The 26,039-nt window shown below is 45.4% G+C and overlaps 2 protein-coding genes across 2 annotated transcripts in view; both read right to left on the bottom strand.

Moving 5' to 3' along the window:
* Positions 1-12,431, bottom strand: part of LOC102255293 (filamin-B) — an 85,582-nt gene extending 73,151 nt beyond the window's left edge. The window contains exons 1-3 of the mRNA XM_014541315.1: positions 12,155-12,431; positions 9,702-9,799; positions 7,863-8,010 (exon numbers count right to left, since the gene is read on the bottom strand). Of these exons, the coding sequence (XP_014396801.1) occupies positions 7,863-8,010; positions 9,702-9,799; positions 12,155-12,431 (523 nt within the window). The remainder of the gene's footprint in view (positions 1-7,862; positions 8,011-9,701; positions 9,800-12,154) is intronic.
* LOC106726464 (filamin-B-like) overlaps positions 12,428-26,039 on the bottom strand; it is a 52,967-nt gene continuing 39,355 nt past the window's right edge. The window contains exon 2 of the mRNA XM_014541314.1: positions 12,428-12,603. Within this exon, the coding sequence (XP_014396800.1) occupies positions 12,428-12,603 (176 nt within the window). The remainder of the gene's footprint in view (positions 12,604-26,039) is intronic.

Genomic DNA, 26,039 nt, shown 5'->3' with positions numbered 1-26,039 from the left:
TGATTTATTCATTACTGTTTTATGTTGTTTTCAGCATGTAAATCCTATACATGTTTTATTACATTTACACTTATTTCTCAATTTTTTGAGCGAATGCAAATGGTATGCTATTTTCAACTTCGGGGTTCTTTTGTTACCTCTAGTGGACAAATACAATGGATATTTGGATACTGATCTTATAGCCTGAGACATTGCTGAACTTATTTAAGGAGAGTTTTTTGGGGGTTTTTAATGATTTTTTGAAAGCATTTTCTTGTGGATTATCATGTCATCTGCAAATAGGGACAGTTTTATGTCTTACTTTCCGATATGTGTCTCTTATTTCCTTCTCTTCCTTGCTGTATTAGCTAAAACTTACACCCTGATGCTGAATAGCAGTGGTGAGAACACACCCAGGCTTTCACCATAATTATACTAATGACTGTAGGTGTTTTGTGGTAGCTACTCTATATCAAATTAAGGAAGTTCTCTATTCCTCTTTTTCTGAGTTCTTATCATGGATGGCTGCTGAATTCTGTCAAACGCTTTTCCTGTATCAATTGACATGGTCATGTGACTTTTCTTCTTTAGCCTGTTAATATAGATTATGTTGACTGATTTGCTAACAGCATGACAGCCTTGCACCCCTTGAATCAACTCCACTTGGTCATGATGAATAATTATTTTTATATATTGCAAAATTCTATTTGCTAATATTTTGTTAAGGACTTTTACAACTTTATTCATGAGAGAGATTGGTCTGTAGTTTTCTTTTTTTGGCATTGCCTTTGTCTGGTTAGAGCAATACTAGCTTCATAAAATGAATTGGGAAGTGTTCCCTCCTCATATTTCCTTTTGGCATTGCCTTTGTCTGGTTAGAGCAATACTAGCTTCATAAAATGGGAAGTGTTCCCTCCTCATATTTCAGGAAGAGATTGTGTAGAACTGGTGTTAATTCTTTCTCCAGTGAAGTCTTCTGAGCCTGGAGATTTCTTTTCCAAGAGCTTTCAAATTACAGATTTGATTTCTTTAATGGTTATAGAACCACTCCGGTTATCTACTTCATTTGGCTGAGTGTTGGTAGCCTGTGGCTGTTGAGGGAAGTCTATTATAGTTATCCATATTTTTGCTTACCATGTTCATTCTTCCTGTTATTCCAAGATTCCTTCTCTTATTGCTTCCTTTCTTCCCAGAGAATTTCCTGTAGCCATCCTTTCAGGGTAGATGTACTTGTGAGAAATTCTTTGTTTTCCTTTATCTGAGAATGTCTTGATTTCCTCTTGATTCCTAAAGTGCATTATCCCTGGATATAGGATTCTGGGTTGATTGTTCTTTTCTTTCAGCACATAAAAAAATGTTGTGCCACTTCCTGTAGATGAGAAATTTCTCATCTAACGAATATAATAGATAAGGTGTCATTTCTCTTGTTGCTTTCAAGCTTTTACGGTCTAGTTTCTTGAAGTCTGTCTAAGACAGCGGTTCTCAACCTGTGGGTCGTGACCCCTTTGGGGGTCAAACGACCCTTTCACAGGGATCGCCTAAGACCATCAGAAAACACATATAATTACATACTATGCTTTAATTATGTTCAATTTGTAACAATGAAATTGGGGGTCACCACAACATGAGGAACTGTATTAAAGGGTTGCGGCATTAGGAAGGTTGAGAACCACTGGTCTAATATGTGGCTCGGTGTGGACTTTTTTTTTTTTCTTGGTTTTTTATCTTGTTTGGGTTTAGCTCAGCTTACCAAAGTTGGGGAGTTTTCAGCCATTATTTCTTTGAGCATTATTTTAGCCCCACCCTATTTTTACTCTCCTATGACATGTTAGATGTTTTGTTATCAGCCCAAAGGTCCCTGAGGCTGTGTTCATGCTTTTCAGTCTAGTTTCTTTGTCATTCAGATAGGGTAATTTTTGTTGTTCTATTTATCAGTTTGCTGATTCTTTTCTCTGTCTTCCCACTCTGCTATTGAGCTCTTCCAGAGAGTTATTTCAGTTACTGCATTTTTCAGTTCTAAAAATTCCATTTGGTTCTTCCTTATCTATATCTTCTACTTCTTTGCTGAGATTTTTTTGTGGTTTTTTCCCTTTTGTTTTGAAGTGTGTTTGCAATTGTTTGTTAAAGCCATTTTTATAATAGCTGCTTTAAAATCTTTATCAAATAATTCTAACACCTCTATTCCCTCAGTGTTGGCATCAATTGATTGTCCTTTTCCATTCAGTTTTAGATCTTCCTGGTTCTTGGATCGGTAAGTGATTTCTGCTATTTAAACCTGGATATTTTGAGTATAATGCTATGAGACTCTGGGTCTCACATAAACTTTCTTTTAGCTGCCTTTTTATAGGACCACTTCAGCAGGGGAAGGAAGGGAGCAGGCCTTATTACTGCCAGTGGGGGGAGGAAGTCCAGGCTCCCCATTCAACCTCCACTGATACTCAAAGTGAGGGGGGCTTCTCATTACTGGTAGGTAGAGGTGGGAGTCCCAGCTTTTATTAGGCCTCCCCAACCTGAGGCTGGAACGGGCAGGAATGCCTCATTGTTACTCAAATGGCCTCTACTGACATCATTGGGGTGGCTTCCTTATCTGTGGTGCAAGTCTAGGCTCCCCATTTGGCCTTTGCTGGTGCAGTGGGGCCGCAGTTTTTGCTGGAGCAGAGCAATGATTGTCTAAAAGTGTTCTGCCCTGCTAGGCTGCCCTTTCCCGGTCTTCTGGCCAGAAAGAGTAGGCTTTTGTTGGGGCTTTTTGTGTTTGTGCCACTGGTATTTCCAGCTTGTCAGCTTCTTCAGTTCCAAGTCTGGGATACACGAGGCAAAAGGAAAACCAGGGAACTCATTACTGACAGTCCTCGGGCTCCCAGGTCCCCAGCTGGTTTGCCTTCTTCTCTTTCAGAGTCTTCTTATGTTTGTTCTATGTAAAATGCTCAGGGATTTCAGGTGTACTTAGTGGGAAGACCTGGAAAAAGTACTTCAACTCCATCTTCCCAGAAGCACAAGTTCAAGTATTATTTCTTTTTAAGTTTTTCATTGTGGAGGATTCCAAGCCTATGCAGAGACAGAGAGCTGCGTACCTATCACCCAGCTTCAACAACGACTAACTCACGGCCTGCCTAGCTTCACACCTGCACTCCCGCCACTTCCCTCTTCCTGTGTGATTTTGATACAAATCCTAGTCCTCATATACATCACTCATAAGCGTTCACTATGTATCTCTAAATGATATTTCAGCCCTAGCCGGTTTGGCTCAGTGGATAGAGCGTCCGCTTGTGGACTGAAGGGTTCCAGGTTTGATTCCCACCAAGGGCACATGCCCGGGTTGCGGGCTCGATCCCCAGTAGGGGGAGTGCAGGAGGCAGCCAATCAATGATTCTCTCATCATTGATGTTTCTATCTCTCCCTCTTCCTTCCTCTCTGAAATCAATAAAGAAATATATTAAAAAATAAACAAATAAGTAAATGGTATTTCAGAGTATCTACATCCAAAAAATCCCATCAAAAAAAAAATTAACAGTAATTCTTTAATATGATCAAATATTGTCAGTGCTCAAATTTCTGATTATCTTGTAAGTGTCATGAATTTGTTTCAACAATCAGCTGAAGCAGGATCCACATAAGGTTCATATATTACAATTGATCGCTAAGTCTCTCAAATCACATTCAATCTCTAGGTTTCTCTCCATCTCTTCTTTTCCTTGTCACCAGTCTGTTAAAAACACTGAGTCATTTAATACTACACTCTGGATTTGTATTAGTTTCCAATAAATAATTGACTGTAAAATACTGGTGGTAGATTATTATATAGTAAGATAATATTCACATATTGCTAGGTAAGAAATGCAAATTGAAGAAAACACATAGTTGGAATTCACTTCCAAATATAAATAGACTAGACTAGACTAGACTAGACTAGAAAAGAAAAGAAAAGAAAAGAAAAGAAAAGAAAAGAAAAGAAAAAAAAGAAAGGAAAAGAAAAGAAAGGCTGGGAAGGAACACCTCGGAATGAAGGGATGGGAAGCAAGCTTTCAATTTTCATTGTCTACATTTTTCTTTTGCTTCAAATTTACAGGGTGATCACATCATTTAACAACTACATTTAAACATGCACTTCATAAATTCATAAATACCCACTCCACCTGTCTCCACAGCCCGAGAGCAACTAGCTCTGCAGCTGATCCAAGACCCTGGCTCCCCATGGCTGGCTGGGCGGCTGAACCATCCCACCTGCAATCGCTGGGAGCTATGCTCACCGTGCAGACAACCGAGACTACGCAGCATGAAGAGGGTTTACATCTTGCTGTGCAGTGACTGCTCCACAGAGAACATGGGTTTTGAGAAAGGTTCCTTCTTTGCTCAGAGTCGCACGCCTGCAACCTCGGAACCCACAAGGAAGCCCACGACAAAAGTCTGTTTGTGGCTGCAAGTTTACCTCCGCCCAGCCCTCTCTCCTTCAACCCGCTGGAACTAAGTCAGGGCTCAGTGAACAGATAACCAGCAAGAGGTAACCAGCTGGTAATTGCAATCTAGTCCACATCCAGAAGAGAAAATAAAGCCAACCTCAGAACCTTTAGAAACTAGAAGATGAAGCGTTCCCCATTCCTTGGTTCCGTTGGCAGACATGGAGCAATGTGGCCACACAGGAAAGAGCTCAAACTGTCCCTGCCCTTGGTCTTACTATGGGACAAGTAATGTCTTAAGGCCCCACCCATGTGGCCTCATGTGTGACCCTGTTGCCTTGCTCCTTAAAAAAAAAAAAAAGTTAAACCTAGAATAACCCTATGATCTAGCAATTCCACTTGTAGGTATATACCAGCAGCAACTGAACATATTTGTACGCCCATGTCCACAGAGCATTGTTCACAATAACCAAAAGGTGGAAACAACCCAAATGTCCAGTGACGGGAAAGTAGAAAAATAAAATGTATTATATTCAACGGAGTATTACTCAGCTTCATAAAGGAATGAAATGCTGATACGTGTGAGAGCACAGATGAACCTTAAAAACACGGGAACAAAGGGACAAATATCATATAATTCCACTTACATGAGGAACCTAGAATAGGCAAATTTGCAGAGACAGAATGGTAGTTGCCAGGGGCTGAGGGGAGGGGAATGGAGAACTATTATTTAATGAGTTCAGAGTTTCAATTTGGGAAGATGAAAAAGTTCTGGAGATAAATAGTGGTGAAAGTTACACAACCATGAATGTACTTAATGCCACTGAATGGTACACTTAAAAATGGTTAGATTAGTGAATGTTATGTATATTTTACCACATTTGTATTGTGGTAAAACACACACACACACACACACACTTCTTAAAAGGTGTCTGCACCCTGGCCAGGTAGCTCAGTTGGCTGAAGCACCATTCTGTGCACCAAAAGGTTGTGGGTTCAATTCCTGGTCAGGGCACATACTAGGTTGTAGGTTCAGTCCCTGGTTGGGGTGCATATGGGAGGCAACTGATTGATATTTCTCTCTTACATTGATGTTTCTCTTTTACATCAATGTTTCTCTCTCTCTAAAATCAATAAACATATCCTCAGATAAGGATTTTTAAAAATTTTTTTAAGGTGTTTGGTCCCTAAGTACATAACACAAAGAGGCAGATAAAGGAAAAAGCAGTGACTAGCCACATTCCTAAAGTATAACAAGTTGTCACTTTTTAGAAAATAGCAGTCAGAGGAAACCATTTCACATTAACAATGGGGAAACTGGCCGGCCACTGATAAGGTTACTGCAAACAAGCATTTGGTGCTTTGGTCAGATTCAATTTATTTGACCAGTTATGTTGACAAGAAATTTATTTGGCTGTTCGAGCTTTATTTGCCATTTAGGAATGGCAAAAAAAACCTTTAAATTCAGAGATTAAATTTTAACCTTTAAAATCAGAGATTCTTTACTGCAGCCACCACCTTTGATATGGCTTACAGAAAGCACCTTTACAGCAAGCACAGGCACACTGACCTGGGAGAGACTGCACCTGGGGGAGGCCCTCAAACAACATATAACACAACAGATTCACAGACCCCACCTCACTGCCAAAGGGACCTCAAATGGCACGTGGGTTTGTTCCAGAGCAATCGAGCTGCGTTCTGGTCTAAATCGTGCTAAAAAGACAGCAAGAAGGACCTGGCCAGTGAGATTGAGACAACACACGGTCATCACCACTCCCTGGCTGTAGGTCATCCTTAGACTAAGCTCAGGCCAAGCACAGCAATGCTATCTTCAAAGGGATGGAGTGTGTGGGACAGCCCACAAGACAAGTGTTCTGGATTCTTCAGAAAGTCAACGTCATTTTTTTAAAAAGTTGGGGGAAGTTATTCTAGATTAAAAGAGTCTAAAGACAAAAAAAGAAATGTAGTAAGTGAATTATAATCAAATCTTGGTTTGTAAAATAACAAAAACTATAAAAGAATCTTAGGACAATAAATTTGAAAGCAAAATTATCAGTTGGCATGAAATTATTATTAATTTTCTTATGTGTGATGATGAATATTGTGGTTTTGTAAGAGGATGTCCTATTTGTAGGACAGACAGGCTTTGCTGATATATTCAGGAGTAAAATGTCACCATGTTTCCAATAATCAATCAATCTCTCTCTCTCTCACACACACACACACACACACACACTCACACACACAAACACACACACACACAGACACACATATACATGTAATGCACAAAGGGCAAGAGAAAACAACTATATTAGAATGGTAAGAACTGTAGATTCTAGGAGAATATGCAAGTTATTTTGTGTATCTGAATGTTTTTCCAATTGTCATTAAGAAATACAATGCAGCCCTGGCCAGGTGGCTCCGGTTGTCAGAGCGTCATCCTGTACACCAAAAGGTTTCAGGTTCGATTCCCAGTCAGGGCACATACCTAGGTTGTGGGTTTGATCTCCAGTCAGGGCACATGCAGAAGGCAACCGATCAATGTTTTTCTCTCTCATCTTTCTCTCACTTGCTAAAAAAATAAAATCAATTAAAAAATATCTTTGGGTGAGGATTAAAAAAAACAAAACAAGAAAAAGAAATACAATACACTCCTATAGAAAAAGAAGCAAGTTGTATCTTGCTATGCTGATCTTTACCAGAAATCACACTGAGTTGAAATACAACTGTTCCCCTGGAAAAAAAAAATAATAGCGTGCTTAATAACTATGCACGGGGCCAGGTGGGTACTTGAAATATCGGGGGGTAGGGGGGAGCACTCTGTAAAGTACATGGTTGTCTAACCACTATGCTGTACACCTGAAACAAATACAGAATAATTTTGAAGGTGAAGTGTAAATGAAAACAAACAAACATAAAAATTAGTTGCTTAAAGTCAGGTGCCAACCAGAACACCAAGCACCTCAAAATGCCTTCAACCCAACATAACGTTCTGAGCAGAACACTCCTGGCAGCTGCATAAACAGGATGTCTTAGCAAGGAAGTGTCTGCCAGGGGTTATCAATAGCTCCCAACCCATCTGGAAATCTGAGCAGCTTTAGCACAACCAAAGGAAAAAGGAATCATTGGCCAGAAGACCCAGGCTCCTGTCTCCCACCTCCCACTCCCGGTGGACTACGCCTCTGATTCCTCATCTAAAAAGTGGGACAATAGTCCTTTCTTCATCCCAGGGTTGGTGCATTAAATCACAAAGCAGCAAACCCATCAGTCTCTGGCACATTACATCAGCAGTGTTTCTTACAGCCTAGATCCACAAGGCAGAACAGGATAGTCATAAACAAACCAACAAACAAACGCTGATGACGAAGGCCTGCAACGTCTCCCAGGGTGTAGCCTACATTCTTGGTTTTGAGAACCCTCCTCCTGAAGCCACATCATATTCTCTAAGACCTGAGGGCAAGCCTCAAATCCAACACGACCGGTGCTTACCTCTGCCATAGGCCCGGGCTTTCTTGGGGTTGAGTTTGGGTTTCAGAGGAGCCCCGGGCTTGAGCTTGGCTTTGGGGAACTGGGACAGGTACGTCATCACCGAGTGCTCATCCACATCCGGGTGAATGATTTCTTCAGGAGTGATGACCTAGAACAGCGACACGGAGAGTGAATGCCACAACACATCAAGGTATTGAAGTTTTTACAAACGTCTCTTACACACTACAAATAATAAGAAATTAAGTGAACTTCATCAGGCGCTATGCCAAGATCTGTGTGTTTTGACCTTTGAGAGGTGTCACCATTCCCTTTGGAAGCTGAGGGCCCTCTGCGGACAATTCTCTATGTCATTCCCAGAGTACATACTTTCCCTCCACCCCTGAAATAACCCACTCACTCCCCTCGTCAAACTTCCCAGTAGGATAAGTACATCAGGGGAGGAGGATGAAGGAACAATTACATATGAGATTAGCACCCTTAGAAGCCATTTAAAAAATGGAGAGGTGATAAATTTCTGCAGATATTCATCTTAGGAACGAGAATATTAGTCAAGTTATAACCCATGCTGGCCAGGCAGCCTCACTGCAGGCACTGCAGACTCAGTTCTATCACCTGACCCGGCCCTAAATAGCACCCAAAATCCTCCTGCCCCAACAAGAGGCAAGCCACACCTCTTGAGATGAACAGAAGACTCGGTCTCATGAACCAGGTTAACCAAATGCAGATGAACAACATATGTCCCTAGCTTTCCTGTTCCCGTGGTTAAAAAACAACAAAAAAAACACACAGAAATCATTCTGATGATTAGCCTGCAGCATCAAAATAGCCATTTGGGTTTGTATAATATGTTTCATACTATGGAGGACGGGTGGTGATTTGGCGTTTCGTCTAGGCAGCTCCTTCAACAACTTAACAGTGCCAACATCACATGAACGTCAAAAGGAGATGGTTTTAGGTTTAAGAGATGAAAAACATACCCCGCCACTTCCTGACGATGGAAAAGCCAAGAAATGGGCCATGAAGCAGAGACACGATGCCAAAACCAAACCAAAGAAATAGAGGCAAGTTTTTCTACCTCCCAAGGGATCTCGTTACAAAATGCACTAAACTCAGCTCTGAACACCAACTTAGACCTCAATGAAGCCTGTGGTGAGGTCATCCACCCATGGCACTGGCTACCCACAGCTTTTCTTGACCAGGGCTTTTAACGTGGGAGTCATGGTGTTCAATTGTGAGAAGGAAGGGCTATTTAGACTCCTTGCAAGGGCTTAGAAGAATCATCCTCAATGTGGCTACTGCAGATGGTATCTAAGACTTACCAAGTTCTCTATAATTTCCAAGTTCTCTTGTGATATTTCTGTGATAGGATTATGGGCAATACAAATTCTGTCACAATTTTCATTAATTGTAGGTTATCCTGGTTTACATTTCTTTTAAATTCTAAGTTCCATGATTTCTTTCCAAAGAGAATAAAATTTTAAAAATTTTTAAATAGATAAGAAGTGATTAAATATTGATTTCTTATGATCCAACCTAATCATTAGTGTCCTCATTTGCAACCCATTGTCCAAAGATAGCCTTTGAAATTTTTGGAGCAGAAATACTAGAAAATTTGCCACATGTGACCAAGAGTAAAGACTTTTGGATGCTCTACAAGGACCTAAGTCAATAAGAACCTATTATTATTGGTAAACTGAGGAAGACGGGAGCGTGCCACAAGCAATACTCTTTGAAGGTTAATGCTGAGTCCTGCCAGACTCAAAGAAACGCCCATCCAGTCCCAGAACAAGCCAGAGGGTGGGAGCAGAGCTCTGGGAGGGGGCGTGCATGCATGAGTACCTGTGGGACACCCAGCCAGTCGTCTGCCTGCTGCATAGCTTCTCGTGCGTTATCCACGGGCTTTCGTGGATCCCAGGATTCCCAGTCTGGGCACAGACCTGTTAACATAACACAAAAGATGCTGTGAGTAATAGCTGACGGAAGAGATTTTTGAACTTGCCAATGGTGCAAAAGCAGTCTGTCATCAGTAGAAACCATATTCATAATTTTGAATTTTGAACTTTTCCTGGTCTAGTGATATACGGTGCAATATTCTTGTGAAGGCTGGGCAGTGGCAACAAGATGATTTTGCCCAACCATAGGCTGAACTTGCTTAAGGTAGGCTAGACTGAGCTATGTTTGATAGCTGAGGCATATTATATGCTTTTTTGAATTTCAGTATTTTCAACTTACAATGGGTTTATGGGAACATAACCCGATAGTAAGTCAAGGAGCATTTGAATACACTTTACAGACATGTGGGTATGGAAGGATAGAACTATTCTGTCTTAGCTGAGAGTCTCCTTGAAGATGTTATCTTCTTGCATTAAGATGGGGGTTAGCCACTCCTTAAAGGTGTGATATAAGCAAACTCAGCCTGTAAAACCATCTGGCCCTAGTGCCTTTTGCAGGAGATATTTTTCAACCTTCCACTCTCACACTTCTGTACCCTGGTCACCAAATGTGTGGGGTTCACACCAGCTGGGTGTCCTACAAGGTACCTCAATTCTGACTATCTACCTGGGGGTAGTAGCATCAGATCCCAAAGCTGAGAGCTCAGTCCCACAAAACCGCACTCCCTCTTTCCACCCATCTGGGCTTCTGACTGACCAGATACAAACCTACAACTCCCTCCTGAGGTTTACTCATTTCCTGGAGTGGCTCGCAGAACTCAGGAGAACCGTTTACTTACTAGATTACCAGTTCATTACAAAGGGAACGGAAAGATGGAAGAGATGCACAGGGGAGGACAGGAGAAGGGGGAGGAATGTCCATGGCCTCTCTGAGGGTGCCGCCCTCAGAACCTTCACGTACTCACCAACCTGGAAGCTCCCTAAACCCCACATTCAGGAATTTTGGGGAAGCGTTATTACTTAAACGGGATTGATTCAATCCCTGGTCCTAGCGATGAGCTCAATCTCCAGCCCCTCTCCCCTCTCTGGGGGTCAGAAGAGAAAGCTGAAAGTTTCAATCCTCTAATGGGTGGGTTCCCTGGACAACCAGACCCCATCTTTGGGGCTTTCCAAAAGTCACCTCATTAACATAAACTCGGGTGTGGTTGAAAGACACCATTATCGTGGTTCTTGTCACTTAGGAAATTCCAAGGGTTTTAGGAGCTCAGTACCAGGAAAGGGGACAAAGACCAAATATATATATTTCTTATTTTAAGTCACAATATCACAATCCCATTCTTGGATATATCTAAAAAGACTGAACTAGCATCCTGTATAATTTAAAAAATCCACTTGCTAAAAGGCCAAACCTAGAATTATCTCAAAAACCTTTGAAAGCACAAGAAGTATTTAGGACTAGAGTAAAAATCCCCACATTTAAACTGGAAAGAGGTTTCCTAAAATGAGTCTCTGGATGCAAGCAAGGATGAGGGCACTGGGCAATGGCCTGCTGCTGAGCTCCGAGTTACTTCTGATGACTCCAGCTTACAGAATAAGGCCTAGAGTCAGCCCTCCCCCAGTACCCAACTGACACCAGACAGTTCTGCTTTGAGCATGTTGAGAAGCACTAGCTTACTAAATATTAATGTGCCCAGCACATGCATAGCACTCAGTAAATGGAAAATATGGTTATTAGAGTTTTTATTAAAAATTTTTTTGAGCGATACATATAAACATAGGCTCTGGCTTTTCTATTGAGTGTGTACCAGCAAACTCTACCCATCAATCTAATCCCTTCATGAGGATAATTACTGTCTTGGGGCATACTCAGCTACTCAGGAAAGGGTGGAAAAGGCTCCAACTGGATCCTGACCAAGCCCTATTTCATAGCAACACAGAAAGAAAAGGGCAGAGAAAGCCTTATATAGTCAAGCCAGTGGTCGATAAAAATGGGTACTTTCCGCTCAATGAAAGTTTTTAGATTTTCATGCCAAGCCACCTAACAGGCCACATGTTTTTGCCAAAGGCTACGGGAAACTAGGCACCAACTGTGGGAAGCAGCAGGACTTTGGAGTCTAGAAGCTAAACCCCAGGCCTGGTCCAAGCATTAAGGCCTTCACTGGGAATTTGGATAAATAACTGAATTCAATGCTTAAACAAGTCCATGGCTACACCTATAAGACATGCCATTGGAAAGGTAGATGGAGTCATTTTCAGTGCCTCTCACTATCTTACAATGAGCCAAAACCAGGAGAAATACACCAATCACAGCAAACCTAGCATTCCCAATGAAAACCCAGAAGTTTAGGGCCCATATACCCCCATCCCAAAGAGATGGCTTAGGTAACCATGGGGACTTACCTGGGGCACAGCTGTCTACCAGGGCACCCAGGGCTTTGCCGTCTTGCCAGTTCTGGTTAAAGTTGGTGATGGGCAAATAGGGGATCTTGTTCTGAATCCATCCCAGCAGCCTCTGCTTCGGCGTCTGCTTCTTGGCATCGTCATCCCCTTCATCCTCCCACACGGGCATGGAGATGGAGTAGTGGAGGATCAGGGTCCATACCAGGCCCAGGATGAGCTTCAGGTTCCCATCCACGATGGCTTTGCTATCTGGGGAGAGAGGCCAAGGCTTGGTCATTCCTCTGGGTTACACAAGGGTGAATCATGCTCTTTATAAATCGGCGTCTGCTTCTTGGCATCGTCATCCCCTTCATCCTCCCACACGGGCATGGAGATGGAGTAGTGGAGGATCAGGGTCCATACCAGGCCCAGGATGAGCTTCAGGTTCCCATCCACGATGGCTTTGCTATCTGGGGAGAGAGGCCAAGGCTTGGTCATTCCTCTGGGTTGCACAAGGGTGAATCATGCTCTTTGTAAAAAAAGGAAATGAAGTCCTCATCTGTTAGAGAATCGTACTGAACCATTTAAGAGTGAAAGGATACAATGCTGGAATTTGCTTCAAAATATCTGAGGATGGGAATAGGTGAAGTAAGATTCCAAAATGTTGTAAACTGGTGGCCTTGGTACATAAAAATGCATTATGCTATTATTTCTGCTTTTGTGTATGTTTGAAATTTCCCATAATAAAAAAAAAGTTTTTAAAAGTCAAGTGTTCGGTATTCCGTTTCAGGGGAAGACCCTTTACCCCATCCTCCTGCAGGACAAACCATGGCTTGTCATTCAATGGCCAGATCTGGCGGCTGGTGGCCCTTCCCTCCCACCAGCTCTGTGCCTAGGACTCCTCAGCCTACCACATCCCGTCTAGGTCTGTGAGCACCTGCTGGGGAGAAATGGAGCCTTCTTCACCTTGGCCCACCCACCACAAGCCATCTGAATGTTGGTTAAAAACACACACCAAACTGCACTTAAAATGAAACCCAACTACAACCACATGAAAAATATACTCACATGCTGATAAAGAGGAAATAGCATGCCACTCAAAACTGAAAGGGCGGGATCTTTTTTTTTTTTTAATTAACCTGTTCAATGTTACATCTTTTACAAGAAAAGACTCTCCTAAAAAGCCACACCCAAAACCATAGAAACCAAAGGTAATTTCATGGTTGCAGATTCCGTCATAATAAAACCTGATCATGTGAAACCGGATGAGTAAAGATTATCATGAACTGGCTGGTAAGACCAACTAAATTCGAGCAATTCTCTCATTCAAAATCATGGTGCCCAGTGATATTCTCTGTAATGAACTGTATAAATAATGAAAGCCCATGATGTTTCATGTAATAGATTGTATAAATAATAGCTTTTAAGCAGATCTGTCTACATTAACTCACAGGCCCGGTGACAAATGAAAATGTAGGGCTCCTTGTCCAAAAAGTACTAAGAATTTCAAGACGGCAGCAGCAGAGCATTAAAGCAAGCACAGAGCCTTCTGCGCACAGGGCCCTGCACAGCTGCACTGCACTGGCCGTGTGACCATGAAGCCAGCTCTGCTGCCCAGGAGGGCCCATGGTCAATAAACCAGCAACAATCTGCATGCAACACGGGACACTGCCCAGAACCCTAAGATCCATGGAATTCACCCACCAGACCACACATTTCTCCAGCAGACAGCCTCTGACCATGACTGAATTTGGGGGATTAGGTATCCTATTATGAGGCTGTAAGTGCTACCAACTGATCCTAAGACATTCCAGGTCACACAACTTTCCATGCCAGTTTTCTTTTTTCAAGCTAAAGGGAGAAGAGTGGGGTGAGGGGAGGGAGGAAGTGAATGCTTATAGATAGTTAAGGTAACAGGGGTGCAAAGGTGGGGGGGGAGGGGCTGGCCTTGAACAGGCCCAAGTCTCATCCAGCCACAGGCATCAGTCTGCAAAGTTCAAACTTCCCTCAGTCGTGCGTTAAATGTTTTTCAAATGCAAACTTGCAGATTTCTTTCACAAATCAAACCATGAAACCAGTTTGCTCTGTCTTTACCCAGCTTATGCATGCATGCTGGTCTCAAGGAATGAGACGTGAATCTTTTTCAAAAAGATTTGGGGGGAAATATGACCCAGTAAAAGCCTGAGCCAAATTTCTGAAAAATACAATGCCCAGAACTTCTGTTTCCAATGAATGTGAGGTGGGTGTCCAAATGGGGAAGCCCCCGTTAAGGTCGCACTGGGATAAACGATACTTTTGTCCTGCTGGTCAAAGAGGCTGGAGGGACGGCCATCCTCACTCCGAGAGTGATTTTGACAGGTGACGGTTCAAGTGCTTCAAGGTTCAAATGTTTCCCCGAACTCTTGCCCAAGCCTCCCCCATCCCCACCCACATGAAACGGGAGACTCCTTGAAAATGAAATGCCACACAGCATCACGGTGCCGATGTCTGACCAGCACAGCAGGTCACAGAATTTCCGGACCCGAGTGTGTTCTGCGATGTTTATGCGGAGTGTGGAGGCAGAGCCGTCAGCCAGAAGCCTCTCTGGCAGGAGAGCTAGTGAGCCTCTTTCAGGAACACAACAAGCCAACGCCACCACGCCCACCCCACCTCCTGGAATCTGCTGAGATTGGCAGGGGGTTGGAATCCGTCCACAAGTTTCAACTCCCCAAATCACAACCAATCACAATCCCCACGTAACTGGTCCTGGCTCTGGGCAACACTGACCCTCAAACCACATCCACCTTCTGGAAGTACTTAAAATCACCCAGCATTGCTCAGAAGTGAGGGCAGAGCCCCCGCCCCCACCCTCTTTTTTTTAATAGCTAGAAAGTTAACTTGAGCTACTGCAAATTCTAGGGTGGAATGTTTTCACGTCATTTCAGCACATCAGTTCTCCAGGCCTTGTTAAGCAAAATTCTGGAATGGACGCATTTACGGGGGTGGAAAGCAGCTATTTTTAGGCCATCTTCAGAAGCATCTTGGAAACAGCGCTTTTGTGAGCAACTTCTGCAGAGGTAAGGGGGTGGTGATCTTTCACCTCTCTACTGTATCAGGAGGGTCGGATCCACACAACCATCTATGCACCTACTATGTGTACTGTGCCGACCCTCTCTCCTGGCTGTACCAATTAACCGGGGCAATGGGGCGGGGCCCGGGAGGACAAGCCTGAGCAGACTCCATTCCACACTTCTGCTCTCCTAGGTAAGCAGGTCATCCATTGGCCACAATGCAGCTCGCTATGGGGTCGGAAATAGCCACGTGTCTGTGCAGGAATCAAGGAGGAGTAGGGGTTTCAGAAAACCTCCTTCTACTGTGCCTGGGACAATTCACCCCCCATACTCGGCACACGACTCGGCCAGCTGGGGAGATACTGCCACAGGCTCTGCTCCCTGCCCTCTCGTCTCTGTTACCCACTGAGAGGCACTGTAGCTAGTGCAGGTTCTGGAACCAGCAGCTCAGCTAGAAATGTCACTTTGAACAATCTGACCACCCTCTCTGAGCCTTATTTCTCCTCACCTACCAAATGGCAATGATCACAGTCAACACTTCACAGGGCTGCGGTAAGCGTAAGTGGGTCTGCCCGGCCAGCATGGCTTAGTAGTTGAGCATCGACTTATGAACCAGATGTCACGGTTCGATTCCCGGCCAGGGCACATGCCTGGGTTGAGGGCTTGATCCCCAGTAGGGGGTATGCAGGAGGCAGCCAATCAATGATTCTCTCTTATCATTGAAGTTTCTATCTCCCTCTCCCTTCCTCTCTGAAATACATACATACATATATACATTTTTTTTAAAAAAGAGCAAGTGGCAAAGAATGCCATGAGCAAAACACAATGTCCGGTATGCAGTAGGCATTAATGTTACCTCCTTCCCCTACTTCATTCACCTAACTTCCTAGTACCTGCTATGTGCCAAACACTCTTCCCCAGAACCAGAAGCCCAGAAGCTATAATCCCAGTGTTGTGTGCAAGAAGAAAGCAAAAGGAAAAAAGTACCTCGTGAATTAACAGGAGGATAAAATGTTTAATATGTCACTTCTCTGAGTCAAGCAACTCATAGGTCATGAGACTTTGCGGTCCCTCGTCTCTGGTTCCAAGAGGAGGCTGAGACACAACATTGAACATGTAAGGACATGTGAACCCAGGACGTGTAAGGGAGGCGCACAGGGGGACACATCTGAGCTGAGTAGTTTAGGAGACCAACGTGGCCTGAGAGGGCAGCCAAAGAGGAACCAAGAGTCACCCAGGAACAGAACAACTGGTCATGCATCAGACCTTCCAAAAGAGAATATGGTACAAAGAGCAGCCCACCTGGGCCAGGTCTGGCTCCTCCTGGACCTCCTGGCTTCACACTGCCCAGGGTTCACCTTCCCTCCTTGGCCCCGGTCCGCCTGGCCTGGAACTCTCCCCCCAGACCCTCTCCAGAACAGGCCACTGCCCTCAGAGCAGCCCACCTGGGCCAGGTCTGGCTCCTCCTGGACGTCCTGGCTTCACACTGCCCTCCTTGGCCCCAGCCCACCTGGCCTGGAACTTTCCCCCCTGACCCTCTCTAGACCAGGCTACTGCCCTCCTCTTTCAGTGCACCTGCAACTGTGCTAAAACCACCTGGGCTGGTCTGCCTCCTCCACTCAGCGTCAGCTCCACAAAGGCAGGGATGAGTCATTTTGCTCCCTGCGGGTCCCACAGCCTGGCCACCTGGACCAGCTGCCACACACACACCTCCCTACCCTCACAACCCCAGTGCTGAATGACAGGCAGTGCTGCCTGCTGGAGAGCGGATGCAAAACGTGCATGGACTTCCACACTGCTCCAGACCAGGCCACCTCTGAACCCCCAGCAGACAACACAGCATGTGGCACCGAAGGGAAGGCCAGGACAGTTCCTTAGGGGTACAGGCCCTGCCACCATACAAGGGCTCAGTGCCACCATACAAGCCGTGGGACCCTGGCCAAGCAATCCAATCCCTATATGCCCCTGTTTCTTTATCTGCCAATTGGGGATAATGTTGGAACATGAGCGTAGGGCTACTCAGAAGGCTAAATGTGATAACACATTTGAGCACTCAGCCCTCCACACAGTTTTCAATAAATGCTAGTATTCTTACCACCGTGGACTTCAGCATGCTTTTATCACGCTTGAGACAAAAAGGACAAAGGTAGGAGGGAAAAGTGAAAGCTTAGCTGTTACAGGTGGTGACCTACATGTCTGCACCGGGGTTTCCTATCAGCCCTGACTGCCTGGGTGAGCTGACAGCAGCAGCATCCCGTGAAAGGGCACCCCCTCCCCACCCCCCACGGCCACCCCACAGTGCAGAGCTCGGTCAACTGGACCCAGAACCCATTGGCAGACCCAGTGCTCACTGACATCCCGGGTGGGCTGTGCAGTTTTTCTCCGTCCTGCCTTATTTTCCAGCCTGAACAAACCCTGGCCAAACTGTAGGCCTCGGTTGTCCCAACAAGAGAGTGCCCTGAACTAACAGGAGGCAGTTTACCAATCAAAACCTAGCCCAGATGCCACTCACTCCTGAGGCCGTGTTGAGGAGGACCGTCTCAGTCAGCTGCCCAGAATGGGGGTCACATTTCTGGGGGTGCAACAGTCCTTCCATCCACTCAGCAAGGATAGACTGTGCATCTTGGCTCAGGTGCCCAGAGGTCGCTGGGCAGGGTGAAAAGAGCCAGGCTGGCTTCGCTCCAGGGCCTCGAACCAACAAAGGACAAGAATTACAACCAGGTGACTCACTCCTCTGATGACTGAAGGATATCTGTGGCTAAAGCCACTAAAATCCTTCCTCCCCGTCTCCCAGGCACGCAGCTTCCTACTAGATTACCCTTCCCAGCCTCCCTTGCAATTTGGTGGTGTGGTTGCCTCACCAATTAACTGTGAGCACAAGGAAGCACTCCATCCCTTGGAGCCTTGGGCAGTGGGTGTGCCTTGTCCAAACTCTCCCCGCTCCTGCCAGCCAAAGTGCCTAACATCGCAGTCACTTAGCTTCGACTTGCCCTAGGAGAGGCCGGGCAAGGTGATGGGAGGAACCTGGGATCAAGAATGGGGTGCCCCACCAACCTGAAGACTGAAAAAGCCACTGTTGTTTTTTAATCTATTTGTTACAGCAGTTTAACCACAACAAGAGGACAGGACGTTCTGGGCCTTGAAGACACATGGGTCTATTTCCATTGGCAAGGTAAAACACAAATACAGGGCGCAATAAAATAAGAGTAGATTGGGGCACTGGGTCAGCTGGATTTCCGATTCATTTTCCTGCTCGTGAACTACTCAATAATAACAAAGGAACTGTCTGAGTTAACAATTTTTACATAGCACTATGTCAGGGTTCAGTTAATAAAAAGCTCACCCAGCCCTGGCCAGGTAGCTCAGTTGGTTAGAGCGTAGTCCCGCTACGCCAAGGTTGTGGATTCGATCCCTGGTCAGGGCATATACAAGAGTCAATCAATGAAGGCATGGATGGGTGGAACAAGTCGATGTTTCTCTTCCCCCCCTCTCCATCTCGCTCTCTCTCTCAAAATCAATAAATACAATTTTTAAAATAAATTCATTCAGAAGGTCTTTTTATGTTACAAATTTTTCAAGAGATGATACAATAGACCAGGGGTGGCAAATGGTGTTGGCACGTGAGGTGAAAACTCAGGATTTTGAGAAAGATTCTGGGGCCCTATCAGGATTCAGCAAGAAAGACTGCCAATGTCTGCCATGAACAAGGCATGGGAATGGACGTTTGGCAAGGAAGACTACTGGGCAGATTAGCAGTGCCTACCCTGGGCAAGGCATGCAGTGGCAGCTGGGATTTCTCTGCAACAGAATTGAGTAAACATTCCCAAACCACTGATTTGAGATTTCTACTATAGGCAACTACACATCTTTATACATAACCTCAGACTGAAAATTTCCACTTGGCCAACCATTCCTTCTGTTCTCTCTCACTTGCTGGACAATTTTTTTTTTCTGAAATAATTGGAGCAAATTATTTCCTAAATACCTTCTTTTTATTTTGGTACAGAGTGTTTGGTGGACTTTCAGCTTGTGGACACTATGGTGATGTACTGCTCCGTAATTTATCCCAAACACCCTATTTTCTGGCTAAGAGGCATCCTTTATTTAAAGCAGGGGTCCTCAAACTACGGCCCGCGGGCCACATGCAAATACAAATATTGTATTTGTTCCCGTTTTGGTTTTTTACTTCAAAATAAGATATGTGCAGTGTGCATAGGAATTTGTTCATAGTTTTTTTTTAAACTATAGTCCGGCCCTCCAACGGTCTGAGGGACAGTGAACTGGCCCCCTGTTTAAAAAGTTTGAGGACCCCTGATTTAAAATCTGCATTTGCATCATCACCCACCCAGTGGGCTCTCTTTGTTTAAAAAGTTTGAGGACCCCTGATTTAAAATCTGCACTTGCATCATCACCCAGTGGGCTCTCTTCTCAATGTCACTTTTGAAAAAATTGTTATCACTTTTTTTTTTAAATATATTTTATTGATTTCTTACAGAGAGGAAGGGAGAGAGATAGTGAGAAACATTGATGAGAGAGAAACATCAATCAGCTGCCTCCTGCACACCCCCCACTGGGGATGTGCCCACAACCAAGGTACATGCCCTTGACCGGAATCGAACCTGGGACCTTTCAGTCCGCAGGCCGACACTCTATCCACTGAGCCAAACCAGTCAGGCTGTTATCACTTTTGAGAATTACTTTATATCTAGCAACTAAGCCGCATTGGACTAAATGAGATGGTCTTATTAAAGGGCCTAGTACTTAGTATCTAACTTTAACCTTAGTTAGACTAAGGTTAAAGAAGGGAAAAGGAAGAACACCCCCAAATGGCCCAAGCAGTGCATTCTAAACTAGGTTTTTTTTTACTTCAAAGCCACAGGTCCCTGTTGCTGCCACACAGTTGTCCTGGGCAACTAGCAGGACAAGGGCCCCAAGGGACTGAGCATGGGGCAGAGGAGCCCCGAGTCCCCACTGGGAGGCTCGGGTAAACCCCAGCGTGAGCTCACAGGGCCTCAGCATGGTGGTGTCTGTCCCTCGCTCAGAGCTTCCAGCCACAGCTGCTCTGGGAACATGCCCAGCTGAAATAATAAACGCTGGCTGCAAACAGAGGGCTTTGTCACCTTTTTACGCCGGCTCAGTCTGTCATGTGGCAAAGCCTGAAACACAGCTCGCCGTCTACCCTGTGCACGCGTGCGCAGCCCGCGGGGAAGCCCTGGAGGAAAGCAGTGAGGGCAGGAGGACCCACACAGGAAAGACTCCTAAGCGCCTCCTCTCTCTACATCAACAGCAACCGACACAGGACAACAGCTCTGTCAACCAGACCTCCCCTCCGGGCTGGGCTGGTGCCACAGCCTCACCTCATGTGACCCTCACAGCAACACTCCAAGGTCATGGTTCATCCCATTTTACAGATGAGAAAACAGAGGCCCACAGAGGCACTTGCCAAAAGTGACAGCGAGGAGAGCCTAGATGTAAACCCAGTTCTCTCTGGTGCCGGAGCCCAGACTCACCCCCTACCTCTTTGAACACACACTATGTCACAGGGCTCCACCTGGTGCGTGCAGCGTGACTCTCATTCCACAGACTAGGAGACTGAATGCCAGGAAGGAACCCAGCCCCAGGCCCCATGGCCAGGAAGTGGCCGTGCTTGTGAGGGGAACCCAGGCAGAACCTCTGAGCTCCTAACTGCCCCGTCATGCCCACCATCCCCAAACTGCCAAGGTTCTGGAGAACGTGGGGGTCAGACGGCAGGGAGAGCGACAGTACAACGACTGGGGGTGCAAGCAGGAGTCGGAGCCGCATCATTTTAGTAACTACCCCTTGTCTCACCATGACTCTCAGCTCCCACCGCACCCTAGGACTGGATTTCTACCCCTGTCCCTGCATCTGGGAGACCCGCCATCCAGGCCCCACTGCTCCGCCCAAACCTATTAACCTCTGTTTTTCCTGGGAAGTAGAAATTAGGGTCACTCATAAGACTAAATGTTAAGTTAGGAAAGCTCAATTGTCCTATTCATCTGTTCTTCTTACATCCAAACAGTAACTTCCTAACTGCCTACCGAGGACCAGGCCCTGCGTCAAGTACAAGTTATGCTTTTAAGTAAGAAAATAAGTTAGACTGGCTTTAAAACACTCCACAAAGAGATGACATTATTATAATGAAAACCATTGACTCCCCCCCCAACCCCCCAGGGTAAGACACTGAAGATCTTTAAGGGAAAAAAACAAAAAACCTTTTGCCTTTTGTGTGTGTGTGTCTCTCTCTCATGCTAGGCCATGTTTGGGGGGGGGGGGCGGTTCTCCCTCTTTTATCATTAAGACTAGAAGTTAAAAAAAATAATGATGAAGAATAGGGTAGGCATTTACCCTTCCACTGCAAACTTGTAAAAGCTGAGCCTTGTTACAAAATCAGATCAAGGTGACCTCCTCGGTCTGAGAGGGGAGAGACCAGTTTGCATTTCGCCCCCATACCTCACTCACCTTATGTTACCACTCACACACGCCTAGGGAAATGGCAGTTGCCCAAAGGCTGTGAAGTCATAAAAGGAGCAAAACTCTCAATTTAAAGTCTTGAAAGGGAACCAAGCTGAAGAAAATTCCAAATAATTTATAACTGCTGGCTCTTACCATCATCAACAGAAAGTGGATGAAGTTGGAGGAAAGGAAATTCTCAAAGGACAGATATGGGGACATGTTCCCCACTTTACCTGTATTGAACTTTTGTGGGGTTTTTACTTTTATTTATTTATTCTTAAATATATTTTTATTGATTTCAGAGAGGTAAGGAGAGAGAGATAGAAACATCAATGATGAGAGAATCATTGATCGGCTGCCTCCTGCACGCCCCACGCTGGGGATCTAGCCCACAACCCAGGCACCTGCCCTGTCTGGGAATTGAGCCATGACCTCCTGGTTCATAGGTCGATGCTCAACGACTGAGCCATTCCGGCTAGGCTGTGGGGTTTTTTAAATATATTTTTATTGATTTCAGAGAGGTAAGGAGAGAGAGATAGAAACATCAATGATGAGAGAATCATTGATCGGCTGCCTCCCGCAAGCCCCACACTGGAGACTGAGCCTGCAACCCAGGCCTGTGCCCTGACCAGGAACCTGTGACCTCCTGGTTCATAGGCTGACACTCAACCACTGAGCCACACCAGCCAGGCACTATATTGACACTTTTGAACAGTTCCTCCCTGTACCAGCTCAGCTGAAGGCTCAAATGTGTACCCCCAGATTTGGACCTTCACCCCACAATCACACGAGAAGACCTCCAGATACACCAACACCCAAGTGTAAAGAGCATGGGGGGAGAGAGGGGGTAGAGGTGCCGGACTGAACCCAAACAAAGGAGAGCTCACTTGCTGAACTAATTGGTAGCCAAGTAACCCAGAGGTCAGGGACACTAAGTGAGTTAGTGATGGGGCCGTGAGAGCTCAGAGCCCTGCTTCCCCCGCCAAGCACAGCCTCGCGTGGCCCTGGGACTGGGATGGGTCACTCCCCGGCTCTGCTGTCCATCTCACCTGTGAGGTGAGAGTCATAACTGGACTCGCCTCATGGAACGGCTATGAGGTAATGTAGTGAAGCAGGTAGCAAGCATTCTGCCTGATGATGCTTCCCCACAGTGGGGCCTATTACAACCATTGTATTTCTATAATACTATACACACAAATTTGGGGACTAACGGTGCCCCGTTAGCATTGTGAAAGATCCAATCAATTCTCCTCAGAGCCGAATACCCCAGAACTCAGGCTTCCAGCACAGACAAGCATTCCATCTGCTAACAACCACAAGAGCCAGCCCATCAGGGACCGGGATTAGAGCTGATAGAATCAAGATGTTCTCTGCTCAGTGGGCTGCTGGATGAACTGGCGGTCTGCTGAAATCTGCAGGCCACCCCAACTCCTCCAGCAGATTCCTGAGCAGTCTGCAGGGGCCAGGCTGGCCGCTGCCGACAGAAAATTAAATGCAAGGTCAATACATTCAATTTGAAGCACAAAGTATTCAAGAAAGTGCCCAAACATGATTTCTTTTTCGAATGTGAGGAGGGAGAGGTTTGGGTACTAAAGTGATCTTTAACCATGAAAGCAGCTCATTAGTATAACTTAAGGGCGGGGGGGGAGGTTGCTGAAAACAACTTAAGTGCCTTCCCATGAACAAGTGGTTAAATACACTTTACAGAACGGCCAGGGAAGCGAACAACAGGCTGCTGTGTAAAGAATGAGAAGGAGTTGTTTGTTTCAGTAGGAACAGGCCTCCATGATATATAAAGGGAACTGGGAAATGTGTAGAAAACTATAGGTCATGGTATTCTATTTTTGAAAAGGCCTAACTGCATCTGAAGGAAAAGGTATGGAAACACGCACACCAAACCGCGCTCACTGGCTCTCCGGGAAGAAGGCTCAGGGACGGCAAAAGACGGGCTTTCTTTTTTGTTATTACATGCTCTGTGTTGTTTTTTAAATTTTTTAAAACTGATTTGAGAGAGAGAGGAAGGGAGAGAGAGAAACACTGATGTGTTGTTTCTCCCATCCATGCAGGGGATCAAACCCACGATCCTGGCACATCGGGATGATGTTCCAACCAACTGAGCTATCGGGCAGGGCTGAATTTTTTAACTTAAACTGCATACATTACTTTAAAAAAAATTTGTGACACCTCCCCTCCCCCTCAAAAGAAAGAAACCTAGTAATGTATATGTTAAGGAACTCTTCGTTTGAACAAAATTGCTCGTCAGGCTCTACAGGCCCCATGTGGGAAAACTGACAGGTTTTATGAAATGATGATGAAAGCAACATGTATGGGAAGTTTGCAGTTGAGTCAAGTGGTGGATGCGGGGGTTACATAATTGGGCTCATAGGTGCATAAACTCTTTCTCTCCAAGAGACAAGAAACTGGTCGCCGCCCGGCTGGCGTGGTTCAGTGGTTGAGCATAGACCTACGAAGCAGAAAGTCACAGTTCAATTCCCTGTCAGGGCACATGCCCAGGTTGCTGGCTCCATGCCCAGTGTGGGGCGTGCAGGAGGCAGCCGATCAATGATTCTCTCTCATCATTGATGTTTCTATCTCTCTCTCCCTCTCCCTTCCTCTCTGAAATCAATAAAAATATATTTTAAAAAAATAAGAAAGAAAGAAACTGCTTGTCGACACAGTGCACTTGCTTTTGGGTAAAGAAGCATATGATTCATGCACGATGCTACTTGTCTACAAGTACATGGAGGCTTTGCGGGTTTGCATGGCGGTCCCTCCGGAAGTCTCCTTTGCCTGACTTTCACACAGTGGCCATCCAAACACCCTCCCATTGCTCAGCCAGATGTACTGTTCTGGACAGGCAGTCTCTCTGCCTCAGGAGGCGGCCTTTGCAATTTCAAACCACTTGCCACAAGAGTGGAAGATGTGGAAGAATACATTGCAAAAAGATGGAGTCCTCGCATTGCTTTTGGGCATGTTTTTCAAGCCAATCAACCAACCAAAAACAACAACAACAAAAACCACCCCCCACCTTCCTGATCCCTTCCTCGCCCCTCCCCAGCCCCTCAGTGCTCTTGCCCTGATGCAGAGGCCCAGCCTCTCAGTGATACAGGATGAATTCTCACAGCTGCCTTGTGAGCCACCACTATCAGCCCCTTTCCCCAGATTTTTAAAAAACACCCCACAGGATAAGCTGATAAACGAACCCCAAAGTCACACAGCTCATAAGTGGTGAGGTTGGGATTTGAATTTAGGCCATCCAACTCCAGAACCGGCTGTTGACATTCAGCCTGGAGGCCCGGATGGGCTGCACAGGAAGAGGCCCATACATGGACATAATGGTGATTACCAAGGGCTTCAAAACTGGCCAACGCCAAAGAGGAAATAAGTGTCGAGGCTTACATCATCCTCCTAAAAGAGATTTATCGCTGTGCCCCTGAACTCTGTCGCACGATAAACGGCCGTGGCAGTAAGATAAACAGACCAAGCACATAGCAGGTCAGCTTTGCTGCTAAAATGGGAACACATTCTAACATTCCTGAGGCACACTGCCCAAGTGCAGGGCAAGCAAGTGACACAGGCTAAACATCCACCACCCCAACCACAGCTGCCGTCGATGCCGCACACACAGCCCAGGCAACTGTCTTCATTGCCAGCTCTCTGTCTAGAGTCCGTGCTTGAGTCAGAAGATGCGTGCCGGCCCGAGAGAACACCAGCTCTACCTAACCTTGGCTCTGAGGGGCACATTCTCAAACCTGGCCCTTTCCTCCTGCCACTTGGGCCATCTCCATCTCCTTAAATCAACTCACCTTTCCTTTTTGCCTAAGACTGATTTTTTTCTATAAACACAGACAAGCATTTCATCTGCTAACAACCACATAAACCAGCCCATCATGGACCAGGGATTAAAGCCGGAAAGCTGGAATTACATACATAAAAAGCAACTAGTTCCTCAAATACACACACACCACATGTGAAAATACATAACTGTTACAGTTTTAAATGTAGGGTATATAACACCTTAAGCAACATCTTAGAAAAGACTATCCTAGATGTTAGCTAGTTTCCTGAGACTACAGGGTTACTATGGTCAAATAAGCTGGAGACATATGGAGCTGAACAACTCTGAACTGTGCAGGATCTCTCAGAGCCTTTAATGTGCAAATGTACACTGACAATCTCCAAGGGGGCCCTAGGGTGCCACACAGCATTTCCCAACTTGATTATACACTAAGGAATTTTTTTAATACTGTCTCAAAGGACACTAATATTCTCCAGAAGATACTTTGGGTAATTCTTCCTTAAATTGCCCTTCTCCTGGTCTCTCCCATAAGCTGGAGGATTACATTTTTAAAAGAAGCAAGTAGCCTGGCCAGGAGTGGCTC

The sequence above is a fragment of the Myotis brandtii genome, unplaced genomic scaffold, assembly GCF_000412655.1.
Source record: "Myotis brandtii unplaced genomic scaffold, ASM41265v1 scaffold268, whole genome shotgun sequence".
NCBI classification, from domain to species: Eukaryota; Metazoa; Chordata; class Mammalia; order Chiroptera; family Vespertilionidae; genus Myotis; species Myotis brandtii.
Note: the sequence above shows the minus strand (reverse complement) of the source record. Positions and strands in the feature narration are given on the sequence as shown.